The 17695-nt window shown below is 44.1% G+C and overlaps 1 protein-coding gene across 5 annotated transcripts in view; it reads right to left on the bottom strand.

The window, feature by feature from the left end:
- Window positions 1-2913: 2913 nt before the first annotated feature.
- Window positions 2914-17695, bottom strand: part of UBR4 (ubiquitin protein ligase E3 component n-recognin 4) — a 78692-nt gene continuing 63910 nt past the window's right edge. For all 5 annotated transcript variants that reach the window (XM_075520768.1, XM_075520767.1, XM_075520766.1 and 2 more), the window contains 16 exons: window positions 17058-17145; window positions 16523-16650; window positions 15972-16079; window positions 15634-15753; window positions 14706-14896; window positions 14189-14362; window positions 13550-13649; window positions 12806-13024; window positions 12424-12537; window positions 11953-12095; window positions 11519-11644; window positions 10546-10740; window positions 8420-8644; window positions 4795-4885; window positions 4053-4215; window positions 2914-3312 (listed from right to left, as the gene is read on the bottom strand). In XM_075520768.1, the coding sequence (XP_075376883.1) occupies window positions 3248-3312; window positions 4053-4215; window positions 4795-4885; window positions 8420-8644; window positions 10546-10740; window positions 11519-11644; window positions 11953-12095; window positions 12424-12537; window positions 12806-13024; window positions 13550-13649; window positions 14189-14362; window positions 14706-14896; window positions 15634-15753; window positions 15972-16079; window positions 16523-16650; window positions 17058-17145 (2250 nt within the window). In that variant the 3' untranslated portion in view covers window positions 2914-3247. The remainder of the gene's footprint in view (window positions 3313-4052; window positions 4216-4794; window positions 4886-8419; window positions 8645-10545; window positions 10741-11518; window positions 11645-11952; window positions 12096-12423; window positions 12538-12805; window positions 13025-13549; window positions 13650-14188; window positions 14363-14705; window positions 14897-15633; window positions 15754-15971; window positions 16080-16522; window positions 16651-17057; window positions 17146-17695) is intronic.

Raw genomic sequence — 17695 nt, forward strand, 5'->3', positions numbered from 1 at the left:
CAGCGGCAGCAAATGAATTCGGGCTCACGGGGACCTTTTTACCTGCGGCAGGCGTGAGAGCCTGGCGCTTCCCTGCCGAAGCTGGTACCGGGGCAGGGCTGGGTGCTTTGTTCTCCTTGGGAGGTGTCGTTCTCAAGATTAATTAACAAGCAATTACCAGAGTTTGACCCAGTGTGAACAGCCATCACAAGGACATCAGATCATTTCGGGGAAGCTCATGCCCACGAAGTCAGGTTCAAAGCACTTGCGGAGCTCACACTGGCTCTTGTGCATCACAAAGGATTTTTTTTTCCCCAAAAAATGTCTTTCGCAAATAAACTATTTGTTTTTGGAGAGGGGTTGACTCTTTATTGTTCAGCTAGTGGTTTGGTTCATCAGTTTGATACTTTTTACCTGTTTTAAGGCATCTTCCCTCAGCCTTGCTCCTCTCTTACTTCTAATTTAAGTAACACGCTTCCCCAAAAGTCTTTGTGACTTCCCCAGCCCCAGCCCGCACGGGATTTTGCAGCCTGGAGTGCATGGCCTTTGTGCAGTACTGCGAATGTTTGAGCCTCTGTGTGTGGCCCGCGTCAGCTGAAACTTTCCAAAACACTTTTCTTTTGTTCTTGTCCCTCTCTAGGTCTTCTGGGGTTGTTATTGTTAGTCTTTAGTTCCTCCCAAGCTATTCTGCTCCACGGAAGCACTATCATGCTGTTTCCACCTTCTTTTCAAATCTGGCTTCCCCATAAATCACAGCCCTCTTGCGCTCTGGGCAGGGAGGCACTTGATACGCTGCCTTTATTTTCCAAAATACATCTCTGGGCCTTTGCGAAACCCTCTAGAGTAGCTCTGAGTAGTTTATTGCAACAGTGCTTATACTGGTAAGCACACAGTTTATGACCTCCTTTTAAGATCCTAAAAGTTGTAGTCAGGATCTTAAAAGTTGTAATGACATCGCAGTTGTAATAACATCGCAGTTGTAATAACATCGGTGAACAAACGGCGATCATGTTCTGCTCCTGGTAAGTTTAAGGACCTGCTGATCCAACTGCACAGGTAGAAAAAGTATTATTTTGCTGGTATAAACATTACCAGTTCCTGCAATAGCAGAGACTGTTTTCACAAAAGACCTGTGCCAGCATAAACAGAGCTATAGCAGGATTTGCATCAGCAAAAACTGGAGCTACGCTGAAGTTACCTTGTTAGGTAAGCTGAAGAAAGGTACTGCGCAAGGTATTTTCTAACATCCTTCTTTGTGCCAGCGAGGCAACAGCTGTGAAGCAAAAGCTGAGGGACTGCCTGGCATGCTGAGGCTGTGGCTGAAGGGGAAAAGATGTATTTTTCTGTGAAAAGACAGTAACTAGGTAGCAAGGCAGCCTAGTATTCCTCCGCTGCTTTCGGCATCACATTAATAGTTCTTGTCTGGAACCAGTCAACCTTACGCAAACGACAAAGTCAAAAAGCATTGGGGTTTCAGTCTTGCACCTGAACTCGCCGTATTGCGAGAAGCATTAGAACCACAGTCATACAAACCTGATTTCTTGTTACCTGTTCACTGCTGCTTTCAGGAATCGTACTGATTTGAAAGGTCACTTACTCAAAAAGAGTTTTTAGTATTGCCCAAGCTACCGTACCCCAGTATTGGTAAGCAATGCTTGTGCATCTACCCGTAGGTATATTACAGCTGCTTGTTTGGAGAGAAGACTGTTAGGTTCGACTTTACAGTGCTTTTAAAACAAGGTGTGTTTTTTTCTTTTATGTGGTTAAAAGGCAGGTGAAGCATAATATCGCTGTACTAAAGAAGAGCAAACTCCACACATTAGCCCCTCTCCAGCACTTTCAAAAGGCAAGACAGATTTACCCAACCGACAAAGCAGCCCGCTGACATGTCCTCGAGTCCCTTGCAAGACACTAACCCAAACTTCTCGAGGCGGCTTGCTATTCAGTACTCCTCCCCAGAACCAAATCCGACTGCCAGGAGTGACATAAGCACCCACAGAGGAGAGAAGAAAAACACCGCGCCTTCACCCCTTTGCTAATTGCCAAATCACAGTGCGTGCTCAACGCTAACAAAAGGCATCAAATAGGTTGCCGAATTATTCAGCCTCTAAAATAATTACTATTTATGGGATGGGACTGTGTTAGGATTGCGGAAATTCAAGTTCAAACAGAGACGAGGAAGACAGGGAAAGCTTTATTAGATTCCAGCTTAACCACATGTCAGCTGGGTTACAGGACAGCAGAACTGGTGGTAAAGGTAAGTTACCAGCATGCACGACTGGGTGAGAACAGGCAAGGCTGTATTCAGAGCAGGTACTTGGCTTCAGGTCAGGGCATGCACACCAAAATGCAAGCTATCAAAAGGGCAAGTGGCCGGCTCAAGAAGTGTGCAGTGTCTATTTTCCATGCATTTTGCTGAAGCTGAAAATTTTACCAGAGAGAGAAAATAAATTCGATGTGAGAAACATCCCACTGAGAGGTAACGTCGCCATCAGTACTACACGACCGGAGGCAACAACATGCGCGCTTGCTTTGAATACAGCCTTGGTGAGAGTAAAGTCAGGAAAGACACTGTGGTATGCAACATGCCTTGGAGAGGGGTAACACGAAGCGCCAGGGGAGCTGACTGCGGCTGGGACAGCTGCCCTCACCCAGGTGAAGAAGGGGTGGAAGGAAACGCTGTCCTTGCAGTCCACGAGTCTCTAAGGCTCATGTCCCACAAGGGGAAACCTGCTCTGCATGTACAATCGGTAAAGACAGTGTCAGTCTGCTTCCTTGCTCACTACGAGCCTTTTGTTTCCTGTGTCTCCTTGTCCAGGCTATGGGCCGGAAAGAGCAGCAGCTCTGAGCCCTGAGAGAAGGAGCTCTGAAAGAAAAGATGAGAAAGAACTTGGCATTTAGGCAACTGCATGGTTAAAGTACTAGTCAAACCCATCTTACCCATTTGTTTGATTTATTTAACTTCAAAGAGGTGCACACTAAAGCATTAAGATTTACTGGTTTGGATTCCTCTCTGTACAAGTTCTTTCAACCAGCTTGAATACACAAGGCTTTACAGACAGAAGCACTGAAATACAAGATAAAACAAATCTAAATTCCAAATCACTCCAAGAGGAAAAATTGTAGAAAATAAAAAAAAAATAAAACAAAAGAAAACCAAAAAACTGCAGTACTCCTCAGGGAGGGGACAGACTGCACAAGGAGGAACACAAAGGGATGGAAGGCAAGCTAGTGTAGTCTCTGCCCAGCGCTTCTCTGTGCTGGCGGCTCAGGGGATGGAGTTCAAAAGATCCTTGAGGAAGCTGTCAGGATCATTGATTTCTGATAAGAGTCCTTTAAACAAAAGAAGACAATACAGAATAATTAGATCCACAAAGCGGTTTCTCCTGCCCACATTAGGGATTTGTGCTAGGGCATGTGTAAGTTAATAATGACAGCTGCAATGTTATTTTAAGTATGGACAAGACGAAGATAAACCCTTGTTGGATGCATGTGCAAAAGGGACCAAAGTGTGTACATTAAATCCATATGGCACTTGCTTTTGTGCAACAGAGCTACTATAGGGACCCTGCTAGCTGGCTGCCTGGCAGCTCCATACGTTGGACGGTGAGACACTGGCCTGGGACACTACTAACCCCTAACAGAAGTAAGAGCAGCCTCCCTGCACGTTAATTTTCAGCATGTCCTGACCCCTGGGGATACCAAAATCCCTACGGCAGGAACTCTGGCTGCGCTGAACTGCTGCCTCAAGTACGCTGTTCACATCCGTTTATCAGCCTTCAGACCGCATATACCCAAAAACACCCCTAAGCTGTGATGTCAGGATGTATGTTTAACAGAGCAGGGGGAGGACCCGCAGGATCAGGTGAGAGAAATTTTCCTGTCTGGGGATGCTCAAGCGTGTCTCCCAACTGTTTTTGAAATAGCTTAGGCAATAGCTGGAGTGCCAAGGTCTCCTCTCGCTGCCTCGTACAAACAAGCTGCTGCAGCAGTGTCAGGAATGCTGCTGTCTCAAGCAAGCGGCAGTCACGAGTTGCATAAGACAGCCTATAAAAGGGAAAGCGCACACTTACCAGCCACATCCAAAAACTCGGAAAACGTTTCAACTGGCATGAACTCCTCCTGGAAGGTTTTCAGGGCCTTGTCTGCAGCTTCGTGTATTGGCATGTCGTTGTGTCGTATGAATTCAGCAAGAGAGTAGGACCAGCCTCCCTCTGTGTTACTGGTAGGCACCTTCTATGAGAGGGGAAAATGGGACCAAATCAGTCAAAAAAATAACTATTTAGAAGAATAATTGCAAACCCTGATGCCTTCTCCCATTGCTCTTGGACTTGCATCCCCTGCCTCTTGTGAACGAGCCACATAGAAAAATTACCCCATATGTGACTTTATAATCTTTTTGTACAGAATGCAAACAAGGTCGCAGGCATTTTCTCACCCTAATTATTTAACCCTCTTTGGAAGCTGCAAGTTTCTTTCTGGTGGATGCCCCTACCTCCTTCCTTACCCAACTGTTTCCCTGGTGCAGCTCTGAATGTCCTTGCTTTAGTGAATGATGAACAGAAAAAATAGGTAAACATACAATACAGGAGGAGTGCTGCAAACTGGAGAAGTCTCTCAATCCTTCAGACACCAAATTGCAAGGGGTACAATAAGCGCAGGCAGCCTCTTGCGGCCTTTCTTCTCATACAAGGTGAAGTTTTATGTTTACAAGGATCTTGGAAAAAGGGGCTTCAAACTCTGCCTTTATTTCAAATGCATGTAGTTGCTCAGGTCAGAAAGCTGATACAGACGAACTTCAATGTTTTTTCTTACCTTGAACATGTTGTAAATGAGATCTACTAGGGCCCAGAAGAGAAGGCCAGAGCGGTACGTTGCATATTCCTTCACTGTCTTATCTGCCAGTCTAGGAAGATAATGAAATCAATCTTTGAGTTAATCACTTTACTATGCTTTGGTAACCGATTTGATGAATAGCACGAAAGCTGAAACGGCCAAAAAGCCTATCAATAATGCACAGGGGGAATGGCTCCAAGTAAGCTTCGCTGTGTGCTCTTGGATACGAAACAAACATTAGGCATCCATAATTTCTGTGCAACGATTCCTATGGGTAGGAAGTCGCTTTACCAGCTGTGCCTAGTGTAACCAAAGCAGTTAGCCAATAAAACCTTATTTCACAGGAAGAAAACAAGCACAGAGGGAAGTGCACTGCTAAGACTATGTAGGAAGTCAACAGCAAAGTTGGAAAAAACAATGCACAGCCCCCACTTGTATGCTCGCTGCTTGGAGTACAGCAGATTCCAGAAGAAAGAACTAAATCTAGGTTTCAGATACAGTCTGTATCAATGACAGAGAACAGATTTTTGCTCCTAACTCACAAAAGCGTTTCTGAAAGACTCTGAGGGAAATATCTTGCCCTTGAAGAAATGAAGGAATTTCCATTTAATATCTTCTTGGTTATTCTATCACCATGAAAGAAGGACTTCTGCTTTTGGAAATTCAGCATCTGGCTGGAGAAATGCTATAAAAGGGGCAGAGCTGTCCTGGGGTAACAGCTCTCGAAGTTTACAGGATTAATCACAAACAGGTTCTGGCAAGGCGGAACCTCCTGCCAGCAACTCTAATGGGTTTGGAATTTTCTTGCATGCGTTTCTCAGGTACATCTGCCTCCATCACATGCCGCTTCCTGCTTGCCACTTAAAAGCTTTGGGGAAAAAAAGCGCCCCTTTTTATGCATCTAAAAGTAGTCCAGCTGCCACTGAGACAAGTCAGCAAGACAAAAGGATATCGTCTGACCACGGGTCCAACTGCAATCTGCCAAAAGTTGGGTTTTTGGGGGGAGAAATGAAGATTTTGCTGTTCTTATTCTACAAGGCTACATTTATGTGTCTGCCCCTAAAACAGACGGCTTGGTAGGTGGCAGTCTGCTTGGGCAGCTAGGCTTAATTATTTAAAGGAAAACCAATTAGTAAAGGTGACTAAATTTCCACGGGAAGAACAGCAACTTAGACCGAGGCTAATTCTAGACTCCCAAATACTGCAAGACAGAGTTTCTTTTTATGTGAATGGTTTTGATCTAATTGGAGTCTGCTCCTTTAATTGAAAACTAAAAGGCCCTTGTGGGTTAAGTCTGGTAGCTACCTTCTGGAACAGCTACTTCATATAATAGCTGCGGCATTTTCATTAATGTAAGCTGGTTCAGGCTCATCAGCTATGCATGGATTGCCAGCAGAAAGTTAGACATTAACACTTTGGGCACCTCGCTTCTCTCATGAATATTTTAGAAAGGTCACAGTCAGGAGCAAAGGGACAAAAAATCAAAAGGATATTTTCCTCCCAAACTCCAGATGAAAGCTATACTGCAAAGGATCTATAGGATTTTTCTAGCCAGAATTCTTGGTTCAGTAATAATGAGCAGGTAATTGGTCACTTGATTCAGTCCTTTGGAATCTGTAAACTATATTTACAAAAAAAGAACAAACCCAGAACTCCTATCCATCCCAGTAATTTCATCTCTGAGTTTAAATACAATGTGTTTCTAAAACCCAGAAGGTGCCGAGTATCCCTCACTTTGGTCTTGCAGACAAAGCGCGATAGCTGTAGCTCCCGGCAGAGACAGAAGACGTTTTTGGCAAGATTCTCCTCAAATCTGTCTTACACCAACTAATCCAGCTGAGCAGCTGGATAAAACACCTAACCACAGGACAGGGCACAGGCAGTATTTGTTGCCTTCATTTAAGTACGTAGAGTATTTAATGTAGAGTATTGCCTGCATCTTCATGAATAAGATTTACAAGCACTTTTTAGGATCACAAGTTGATCCTCAGCTGCTTTTAGATGCACTGTTGATTCCTATAGCGACTTCTCTCCATCTCCCTCACTAAAGGTAGCAGTGAGTCCTTGCGTCTCTAACCTTTAGTTCACTCCACCCCGATGTACTCTGAGTGGTGGTGCTCCCAGATAACACCCTTGTACTGCATCTAGCGTGGAATGCTAATTTTAACCTTTTGTATGCAGACATATTACTCTGACGTTACAGACGCTGGTTTCCTCTTTGCCTTAGCCTACAGATTCAAGGTATTGGCACTTATCTGCAGAGCATTTCACCGTCCATCGCCCTCTTTCTGATTTTCCACAAGAATAAATAAGCACAGACCTTGGAAATAAGAATTGCCATATTTCTATTTCTGAGCGGTATTATCAGTGGAAGGCTTTGTGCTCTGTTAGTCTGCAGGGATTAAAGAAAGCCCTTGAATAAACCTTGACATAATTTCTGAGAACGATTTCTGAGTGTTTTTCCCTGAAATTCCAGAGATTGGATGGTTTAGCTGGAAGTTTCTTGCTATGTCCGTTTCAATATGCTTTTATTACACACACACTTACAGATAAGTTGGGAAAGAAACAGCATCATTTACTGAGGGTTTTAAAAAACACCAAACATCTGCAGCAAACCCACACAGGGGCTTTGTTTTACCAGTCTCTTTCGCGGGCCACATGAAAAGCTGCACGCCCTTGTGGCTGAGAAACCAGACCTCCACGATCGTACCTCCTGTAACTGTTAAACCCCCTTTCCCAGAACTCAGGCAGGGTGGTGGAAATAGGAGACACGAACACGGAGCAGGCTGAGCTTGAGCAGCAGAAACTAGCAGAGAAATCAATACAGGAGCCCCTTTAAGGGCTCTTTCACTTTTGATGCCTCTAATAGCATTGATGCATGCTGTGTTGTGTGTTACTACAATGTAATGACTTTATCAAACACATAATTAATGTCATCAGAATAAGAATGCCCTTTAAGGCGACTTAGAATAATAATGAATTTATTCCTAATTATGACAGCTATTTAAAATCATCTTTTCAGAAACTGGAATTCCTCTTCCTTCTCTGGAAATATGTGCTTTTGTCAGGCAGGCACAGCCACTTATTCTTGTACTTCAAGTGCTTGACAGCTGCTATTGATTTTTTTCTTTTTTAAAAGCAATGGCATTTGATTTCTATTTCTATTTTTCTATTTAAGGAAGCTGGTGCACTGATCAAAAGAGCACAGAAACAGCTTCTTTAGTCAGGCAAGCAGAGAGCATGCTCGCAGCTCTGAAACAGCACACAACAGAAGCTTCTACAGTGTTTCACTTGAGGTGGGGGGGAAATGGGCATCTCACCATTTTCCTACTTTTAGCTATACTCTCAGGAAAAGCATCATTTCCACTGATCAACCAATTGTTTCCACTGATCGACCGCTCCAAAAACCATCCAGAACTGAATGCTCCTGCTCATACCTCTGCAACGCTGAGTACAAAGCTACTCGGAAGGGTTAATATCTGCTATTCTAAAACATGCACGCTCCTTTCCTGAGCTCCCCATAAGCTGCAGTGTGGCTCTGACTACTGTGACAGTAATATGAGTAAGCTGGCAGCTGCGGAGCAGCAGTGGGGTCGTGGCTGACCTGCTGGCTCCCCCTGGTGACACCACTCGCGCGTGGGAGGTGACGAGGAGCCTCTTGAGGATCTCCACTCGCATGGCTTTCCACTTCTCGGGGGGCGAGATGTGCAGCGCCAGCACGGTGTAATAATGGGGCCCGTCCACCTCGTAGGCACTCTCCACCCACTTCTCTTTGGGGTGCTCCATGAAGCTCTGGAGGTTTTTCTCCTCCCTCGAAGTTGCTCGAGTTCTGAAACACAAGAAGAGTTTCAGCAGCTGTTCTGGCTCTTGCATGTTAATTTGGTGCATCTCAGGAGCTTTTTATAAAGGAAACACAGGAAAAAGCCGTGCTAGCTTTGCACTATCAGGTTTCATCCTGATAGCCATCCACTGGTTGAGTATTTGTTCCCAGAGAAGCATATGAGCCTAGCAAACTCGCTTTTCCTTGGAGCCGTGTATAGTACTAGAGAGGTTTGCAAGGCAGTTGGCATTGCCCCAAGAGAGGGCAACACTGGAGAGCTATTTTTCCTTTTTTTTGAGAAGAAACAGTCAGGCCAGCCAGTCCGTGAGTTCAGGTTATATCGTCTCCCATCTGACACTAAGCATGTGACTGCAGCTCCGACAGCCAGACCTTAGAATCAATTTATATTATTCATCTACCGCAAAAGCAATCATGGAGAAGATACATGCCAATTTCAAAACCAAAAAGATAGCGTATTTACTGTAAGCTTAAATATATAATTTTTTTCCTTTCCCCTAGCTCCAGTCTCTTCAGGAGTCCGACAACCCAGAGCTGACCGTGCAAACTCTGTGTTGCAGTAGACCTTGCGAAGATGTATCACGCTTTACCACAGTCAATAGACTCATCAGGAAGAGGCTGCCAGCCAGGTAGATCCCTCGATTTTTAAGTTAGACATGCCCTCCCTATCAGTAAGGTATAAAGCAGTATCCCTAGCAGATAAAGCTGTGTCTGGGTGTCAGCGTTGTGTGACCTTTTAATTTGCTACATGATGCAGCTGGTAGCCAACTAGTAGGTCTCCATTTTCTCCATTTAATATCGAACATGTCTTTAGAAAAAAATAATGTCTGGAAACTACATAATGCATTTTTATACAACAGCCGCACAGCGGGTTCTGGGCTCTGTGGTGCCAGCAAGCAGACTAACAAGATGAAAAGAATAGTTTCATTTATTTGTCTCCCAAGGGACTCGGAAAACAATAGCACAGGGATCTGGAGATAGATATTAAAAACAATAGACAAATTGTATTAGAGCCAAAATGTTGATTAGTTCCAGGCGGGAAAGTGAGAGAGATTTCATTGCACTCCATTTGGAGTGACCTTGGTTGAAGAGGCGTGTATTTTAACATTTATACCCTCATCTAATTAGTATTACTTTCTAGTATCTAAGTACATAAATAAAAGGCGTATGGGCATTACGTTTTCGCACGGGGCACTGTATTATCAGAACCAGCTCATGCATTCCAAAGCACTTAGGTGTCTATAGATTTGTACACTTAGACATAGTGTCAAGCCAAAGCACGCCCTTATCTTATTATGCTTTGAATAAATAAGATCTTACTGAAACACTTCAGAAGTGTTCCTATGCTGCTGTTTACTGGTTTAAAAAAAAATAAAAATCTTAAAAATCAGGAAAACCTGATGGTCCTGAACACTACAGGAGAATTCCAGTATATCAAAACTGGAAACAAAACTGATTGTGTTATTTTAATATTGGATAAAATGATACCAGGGTTAAGTTTTCAACTAACAACAATTACTTCATCATAGTGTCTCTCTTCTGTCTGCTCCAGAGAAAATTAAGCTGGCAGTGTTTCTTTAATCTAATAACCCTGTTGCTCACTCCAGAGGTAATAATTACATCTAGAATGGAAAGAGAAGCTAATTCCCAATTGCTTTTACTCAATAGGTTCCCTGTTATCCTGCATGTTCAGGCGGCAACGCTTTACTCCAAACAATGTAAACCTCTAACAGTCCGCTCAAGATGTGCAATTTGGTTCCTCCTAAAACTTTTGTGTGATTTCCCATCTTTCTTGCCACACACATGTAACAAAGCCCAAATCGCAGCCCTTATAGACCTTTCTGAGACTAAGAGTGGAAGGCAGAGGTTGTTGCTAAGAGAAAGGTACTGACGTGTTGAGGACGTAGAGCACCGTGTGGATTATGTATGGAATGAGGTGTATGTTGCTCTCCCTTCCTCCTCCTCCAGTATCTATGCTGAATGATTGCTCCATCGCAAAACGGAGAAACAGCAGTTTAATATCATGAACATTGAGCTGGTAGGTGGGTTCCCGCTGCCCTGTGCATTCCTGGAGGTACGTGTTGTGTCTGAAAAACAGCAGTAAGGGTTACTTTATTAAAAACCCTTTAAAAACTTTAATAAAGTTTCTTCTCCCACAACCATAGCTCAGAATCTGAGCAAGTATTTCTGAGAAAAGCTTTAAAGAATGAACAGGATATAAAAACGCAAGCACTGCTACCTTCGATTAACCTCCCCAAAGGGAGGTCTCAGCTTACTCTGGCAAATCCAATTCCATCTGCATACATATATACGCTCATCGATACTATTTTCCCATGTCCAGGGCTTGGGATACAGCTCCCTGGCTGAAACGCATTAAAGATGTTACCACTCCTGATTTCTAACGTGACTGTGCAAACCCAGCACAAGGCGGACCTTGAATACTGACAACGGGATGAACCGTCTCCATCTGCTCTAGGTAAGTGGTCAGGCTCCTGTAACTCACTACCATCCAACAGAGGTCTGGAAATCTACACAAGGGAATCCGCTGGTGTCAGACAGGTTTCGTTTGTAAAGCAGGGGGTCAAATGAATTAACATTGTTACTGCACACTGCATCTTCAGGATTGACTGGGGGCTAAGGAGGTAATGAATTTGGTTATTTATATGAAGCCAGGAAGCAAACAGACACCTGCACTTTTTTAGGAGATGTACTCTTGATGGTAGAATCTGACATGGCTCAGGTTTACTAAGATTTAGCTGCCATCATCTTTGATTCCATGGTTTGAAACTAGCACGCCTCTGTGGTAATGTACCGACTCACCTACCCAAATGCAAAACACCTTGAGAAGTAACTTTTTCTACTCACCGTGCTAAGCAAGTAGCAAAAGCAGACTCTGGCACATGAGGTCCCCAGACTGGCAGGAGCCCATTACACTTGGTGTTGGCATTTTGTAGGGCTGCACTCTCCCATTCTTCACGGCCGCGAGCAAGTCTGCATTGAGAAAGCAAGCCACACCCAGGCAAGTTAGAAGTATGCAAGTCTTTGTCTAAGAAACCATCAAAAATTGACAATTCCACAGCTTCTTTATATTATGGACTTCACTTTTCAGTGTCCAGGCCTGACCTCTATTTGGCGCATTAAAGCAGACCACAACAGAGAAGCCCATGGCTGACTCCAGGCTGCAAAGTGATCAACTTATAATCAAACCCATCCTGAGTTACAAGGCCAAGTGTCACGCTCACAAACCACCTTGGAAAATAACATCAACCACCACTATCCAGCTTGTGATCAGAACGTACCTTACAGCTGCAAGGTGGCAATCGTAGTGGACAATGTTGAAGTGAGAGACTGTGCTGTACCCCTGTTGTTTTCGGGGCTTGTTCTCAAACTCTTCTAGTGCAACGCGTTTGGTGAAAGTATAAATACCTAGGACTTTCGTAGGCTGCAATGACACAACAGCTATGTTAAAGATCGTTCACTTCTGTAACAGTTCACACTTTGTGCTATTTTGACACTGCACTGAATTTAATCTCTCCCAGTCCCTACCTCAAAATTACCCTGATCAAATCTTTTTCCAGCTTTCATTGCAAACATCCAGCTTTCACTGGAAACACACTTCCACTTCTCAACCGCCTCTGAAATTACTGATCCCAAGAACCAAACCTGAGATTTCCTGATCTCCCAGAGCCAACGCACCAACCCTTGTGTAGCCGGATACCGGCAAGTCCCCTCAGCTGGTGAGAGGGCTTTGCAAATGTATCTCACTTTACCTGAAACTTGTATCCTTCCCGGCAGATGCAGCAAGTCAGACCCGGTTCTTCTATAAGTTCCTCCATCTGTTTAAGCAGTGCAGTTTTGGTCACTACCTGACCCTTCTCATTCGTCTGAAAGAGAGAACAACTCAAGCAGGTTAAAAAGACAATTATGAACGCCACCATCCCCACCACTGTAACAGGAATGCCCAACCCATTTCCCAGCCTGCTATTAGCAACCATATTTACTCTCCCAGCAGCACCAGGCAAACCGTGGGCTTGAGCACTGCAATATTTGTCAGTAAATCATTTTACACAATTCCTTGTGTGGCAGGTTTAGCAAGACAGAAATGAAAGATCACTAGATCACTAGTCTGCCGTCAATGCAAACAGACATTACCGTCATCCCCAGAGTGCCCAAGGCCTTCTGTCTCATTGCCATGGCCATACGCTTCTTCTCTGCACGTGTCTCCTTCCGGGCAGCATCAATCTTCTTATTCACCTCTGGGTGTTCCCTTAGTGCCTCCAGAAGATTCTCCGCTAACGTCCCGATCCCTTCATCACTAGACACCTGCTCCAGTTTGTGCAGGTTGGTAATCGAGTCTGTACCTATTAGCACCTAATAGGGATTGAAACGCAGCACTTTCTTCAGAAAAAGGGTGCACATGACAGTAACTGTTATGTTACAACCTCACCCATGACAGCTGAGCTGAAGCACTGATCTGGAACAATTTTTGCTAAGTGTCTTACTTTCTTCTTTGATGCTCCTACATTATGGACCCTGGACCCTAAAATTGCATATGAGACTGGAGCAATTTGCCCCTACGCTGGCCATTACTAAGAGCTCAGATGTGGATGCTGGATAAACAGCATTCTTAAACCAGCAATCAGGCCCCAAGAAGCCTATCAATACTATACAGTTCACAGTCCTAAATTACCTTCTCTTCACATCGGTGTGTAAATCTCACACCACACAGCATGAGAAAATATTTAAGTCAAAACCTCTGCCCTCCAGCTTTTTCCAGACTAACAGACGTTACCTGAAGCTATGAACTATTATACAAATATCTGCTTAGCTACGGCCACAAAAAGCAGTGTAACAAGCCAGCTATGTCTTACTTGGCTTTCAGAACAGTCTCCTTACCTGTGTAGCAGGGTGCTGCGTGGCAAGTCCTCGGAGCAGGCGCAGGATAAAAGGAAGTGCAGGTCGAGATAAGAATTTCTTCCATATGTCTGCATCCAAGCTGCACAGAAAACAAGAAGCAGCAGCTGAAGGGCAGTCACCCATTCCGAAAAGGCACTTGGCGGTCAGCCAGCAGCACAGCTTGCAGAGCGCAGGCTGCAGGCAAGACAAGCACCCTTCCCCCGGTGTCCCTTCTCCATTAATTAACGAAGTGACATTCACACTCCCACTGCCATGTTGTGCATGCTAATAGCCACAGGGTCAACTCTTAGCCTTGGGATTTGTTTTATGTTCATGAGCTGGCCATCAATAGCAAAAGCTCTGTTACAGTGCAATAGGTAGGGAACAGGCAGGAAACACAAGCATCGTGACATCCAAGAAATCAGCTCAGATGCGTTTCCAACCAAATGGGAAGATTACAGGCTTTTTAGCCCACCTCCATAGTAGCACTGTCTCACCAAACCCTCTGCATCACAGCTGTACCAAATCTAAATGCTTCTGAATATGGACTTGTTAATAGCACTCTTGGAAGGTGGTTGCGGTGATGAAATGAGAGAAGGATGTTCAGGATTATCACATGCATTAAGTAGTGACTCTTACTTCTTTGCACTGGGAATGTGCTTTTTCATGTAGTCAAGGGCATTCTGTGTAATTCCTTTCTGAAGGATGAGATCTTTCAGCTGATGGCCATTGCTGTTGTTCTTTATTCCCGCTGCTATTTTACAGAAGCAGTCTAGGAAAACTTTATCATCTCCACTGTGCTCCTCATCATACCTGAACAAAGAGAAGAAACGGTAACTTGGAGGCTCTCCAAAAATCTCTGCCTGTAATTCTCATTACATTATCGCTGAATGCACGTACCTACTCCAGCTCAGACTCAGAAAAGCTACTCAGACCCTTGTCACCTCAGAATACACTCTAAAGCCCTATTTCTTGAGCTACACGCTCACGTATTTCTTTTAAAAATGGCTTAGAAGTGAAGTAGGAAATTAAGCTTATGCATGAGGAATCTCTGAAGCTTTGCATTACACTGAAGTAAGCATCAATGAGGAAAAAAGGTATAGGCTTGTCAGCACAACTGATTTCACGTGCTTTTACTTGAAATATGACAACATACTTATCAAAGTTACAGTAGGGCTTGAATCGATCAACCAGAATCTGCATTTTCTCCATTTCCCCGAAGGACAGGTAAGGGATGATGCGTAATAGGCCTTGCAAGACGCTGAGATTGGAACGGACAAAAGTGCTGTTAATCTGATCAAGCAACATTACCAGCTGATCTTTGTCACCGGTTAGGAGGAGGTTACCCTGCAAAGGAAGAAGAGCACGATTTATGTTCAGGAATAAATCTATGACCTTCAAGAAAACCCTCACTCTAGTAGCTGGTAGACTACTCCAGTCTTGAAGGATTAGTGGTCTAGACCCTGATAGAGATAGCCTGATGAAGAACAAAACCCAGCTGCATTCCCAAATGTCTGGTGGAATGGCTGTATCAGCTCGTCTAGCTGATACCTGACTTCTTCCACCTACTATTAAAGCATTTTCCAGTCAAAAAGGTCTAATAATTCCAACCCAAAGGACGTCAGATTCCTATACACCAATAGTTTCAAAAGATGAGCGAGAAACTCTTCTTATTCTCAGTCTAGTTGAGATATAGTTTTTATCCTCAATTAGCTGGAAAATCAATCATGTTTTCAACATGTACGAAAACACTCAAAAAAACAAGCCAGAGCTGTGTCTTTTCTTGTCTCTCACTGGCCTGTGGCCCAAAGCAGCAAGGAAGGGATCCAAGCAGCGCCTAATAACTCCCATCCCGACTGTGCAAGAATCGTCCTAAAGAAGCCTCACAGTGCTTTTGGTTCAGGGCACTCCTCTTGCCCTACCTCTAAGGCCTGCTAAGACATGCCAGCAAGCGTAACAAGGGTTAGACTCCCATTTAGCACTCCTCTACAGCTCCTGAAGCTCAGCATCACTGTAATAAGATATTTGCAAGCCTTGAATCCCAGTCAACGGTTCCATTTGTGCACTGAGCCCCAGGCACTCACCTTATCCTCGCTCAGAGGTTCTGCGTTGGATTCATCCAGTATGATCTCCATTATACTAAGCACTTGTTCTGCCACGGCCGCTCCTCCACTGTCCTTACTTTCCTGCTCAGCCACCAGAGCCTGGAGAAGATGGCAGCAGTTATTGTAACACCAGCAGTAACTGGTTTAACTGACCCACACACTTCCACTCAAGGAATGGCTAACAGATAATTTGCAGTGCCAGTCCAGCAATATTTAAGATCTCCTGTAGTTGTCATAAGGCAGCATGACAGTCAGAGGTAGTTTAAATTCATTGGAGTTCAAGGAAAACACTTGGTGAAAGTCCAGGTTGTCCTTACCAAGTTAAGAGTTCCCAGCATGACATTCAAAGTGTTCATCTCTGGCTTCACCAACTGCTGACGATTTATTTTCACCTTCACACAGTAACTAAACAGTTTTAACAGCACCTACAAAATACAGAGAATGCATTCTCTACCGTACCTTCAAAATGAGCAGGAGGATTTTGCTGAAACTAAAAGCACCCGATAATATAGCTAGTTTCCAGACTTCTGGGGTAAAGTACAAGCCAGATTTTTAGACCAATATTAACCTTAGGACAGCTTTGGTTTTCAAGTAAGGCCAAGGCAGAAAACAATCACTCTAGCAAGACAGGATTTAGTCTTACCAACTCCTCAGCTTCTACACACTTCAAAGTCTTTGTAAAGAATTGTTAACCAAGAGGAATGAGAGAGGGAAAGAAGGATTTCTCAGGTTTTCATGAATTAGTGAATTGAAACCTCTGCTCCAACACTTCAACTGCAACACAAGGCAGACAACTAAACTTCACTCACTTTTGCGACATTTTCCAGCACATAACTCCTGACCCCAAAGAACAGAAGCTGAGACTCACGGTTAAGAGGTGCCGGCCTTGTTTGAAGTCCTTGATTCCAGTCAGTCTGTTGAGCATGCACTCCAAGCCTCCACACTGGGCCATGACACCTGCCATCTTGTAAACTTCTTCCTCATCCTCCTCTTCATCTACAGGACAGACAAAGATTGTGAAGAGAGGAAGCAGCCACAATATGGCAAGCTCATGCAGGCCCCTGTTGTGCAGGGACAAAACAGTGAAGCAAAATGGAAAGTACAGGAGGACACATTTACCAGCAGTTCAAGTCACTTCAACTGTATCAAATTTGAAAAGAATTATGAGCAGGAATATGAAGAAGGGCCAGGCAGAACGGTCCTGTGCCATGCAAGCATTCACGTTTAAAGTAAAGACTTAAAACGCTGTTAAAATCCTCCTCCACTCTACGTGAAGCAGGTAAATGTAGCAAAAGCAATGTCAATCAACTTTAAGCTCACTGCTGAGGATAATAGTGTCATTGCTCTGCAGCGAACCTCAGATTTCAAATCTAATCCCAGCTTTCAGGAGACAAGTGCATTACCAGTAGTGGAGTCGAGAGACTCGATGAATTCCTCAGTTGCATCTCCCAGTAACCCTCGCATTCGGTAAATGATCCTCATCGGCTCCCCCTGCAAGAGAGGAGAGCATTATATTAACTATACCTCTGTGGACACTTATATACAAGTCTGGTTCTCATTAGACTGTGTAACAGACACTCCAGCCTCAGTTCTCCTTTGTGCTGTTTTGACTGTGGATGGTAACACAGAGAAATCTTTCACTCCCTCGTTCTCCCCTTACTGAGATGAATTATAAACAACGGTAAAGCCACCACCTGCAAAAACATCAATAACCCATCTATTGGTCTGTCCACCTTTTCCTAGCATTGCCAATTAGATGGACAGGCTGGTAATAAACAGCGCCTTCCTCCTTATATCTTCTCCAACAGTTTCCTTTAGCACCAGTGAAACATCTAGCCAAGCAAAACGTGTTCATCTACAGAGAAACGCCTGCTTTCCACAGCAACCTTTCCCTCCAAGGGTACTGCACAGCAATACCCGGGAAATAAAGGGATCAGGCACAGCCCAGTAAATGAAGCAGGAGAGGCTAATTGGATGAGTGCTTTCAAATAGATAAAATCTGCAGTGATGGAAAATGGAAGAGGAGGAGTAAAAGGCAATT

This window comes from Mycteria americana, chromosome 18, assembly GCF_035582795.1.
Source record: "Mycteria americana isolate JAX WOST 10 ecotype Jacksonville Zoo and Gardens chromosome 18, USCA_MyAme_1.0, whole genome shotgun sequence".
Taxonomy (NCBI): domain Eukaryota; kingdom Metazoa; phylum Chordata; class Aves; order Ciconiiformes; family Ciconiidae; genus Mycteria; species Mycteria americana.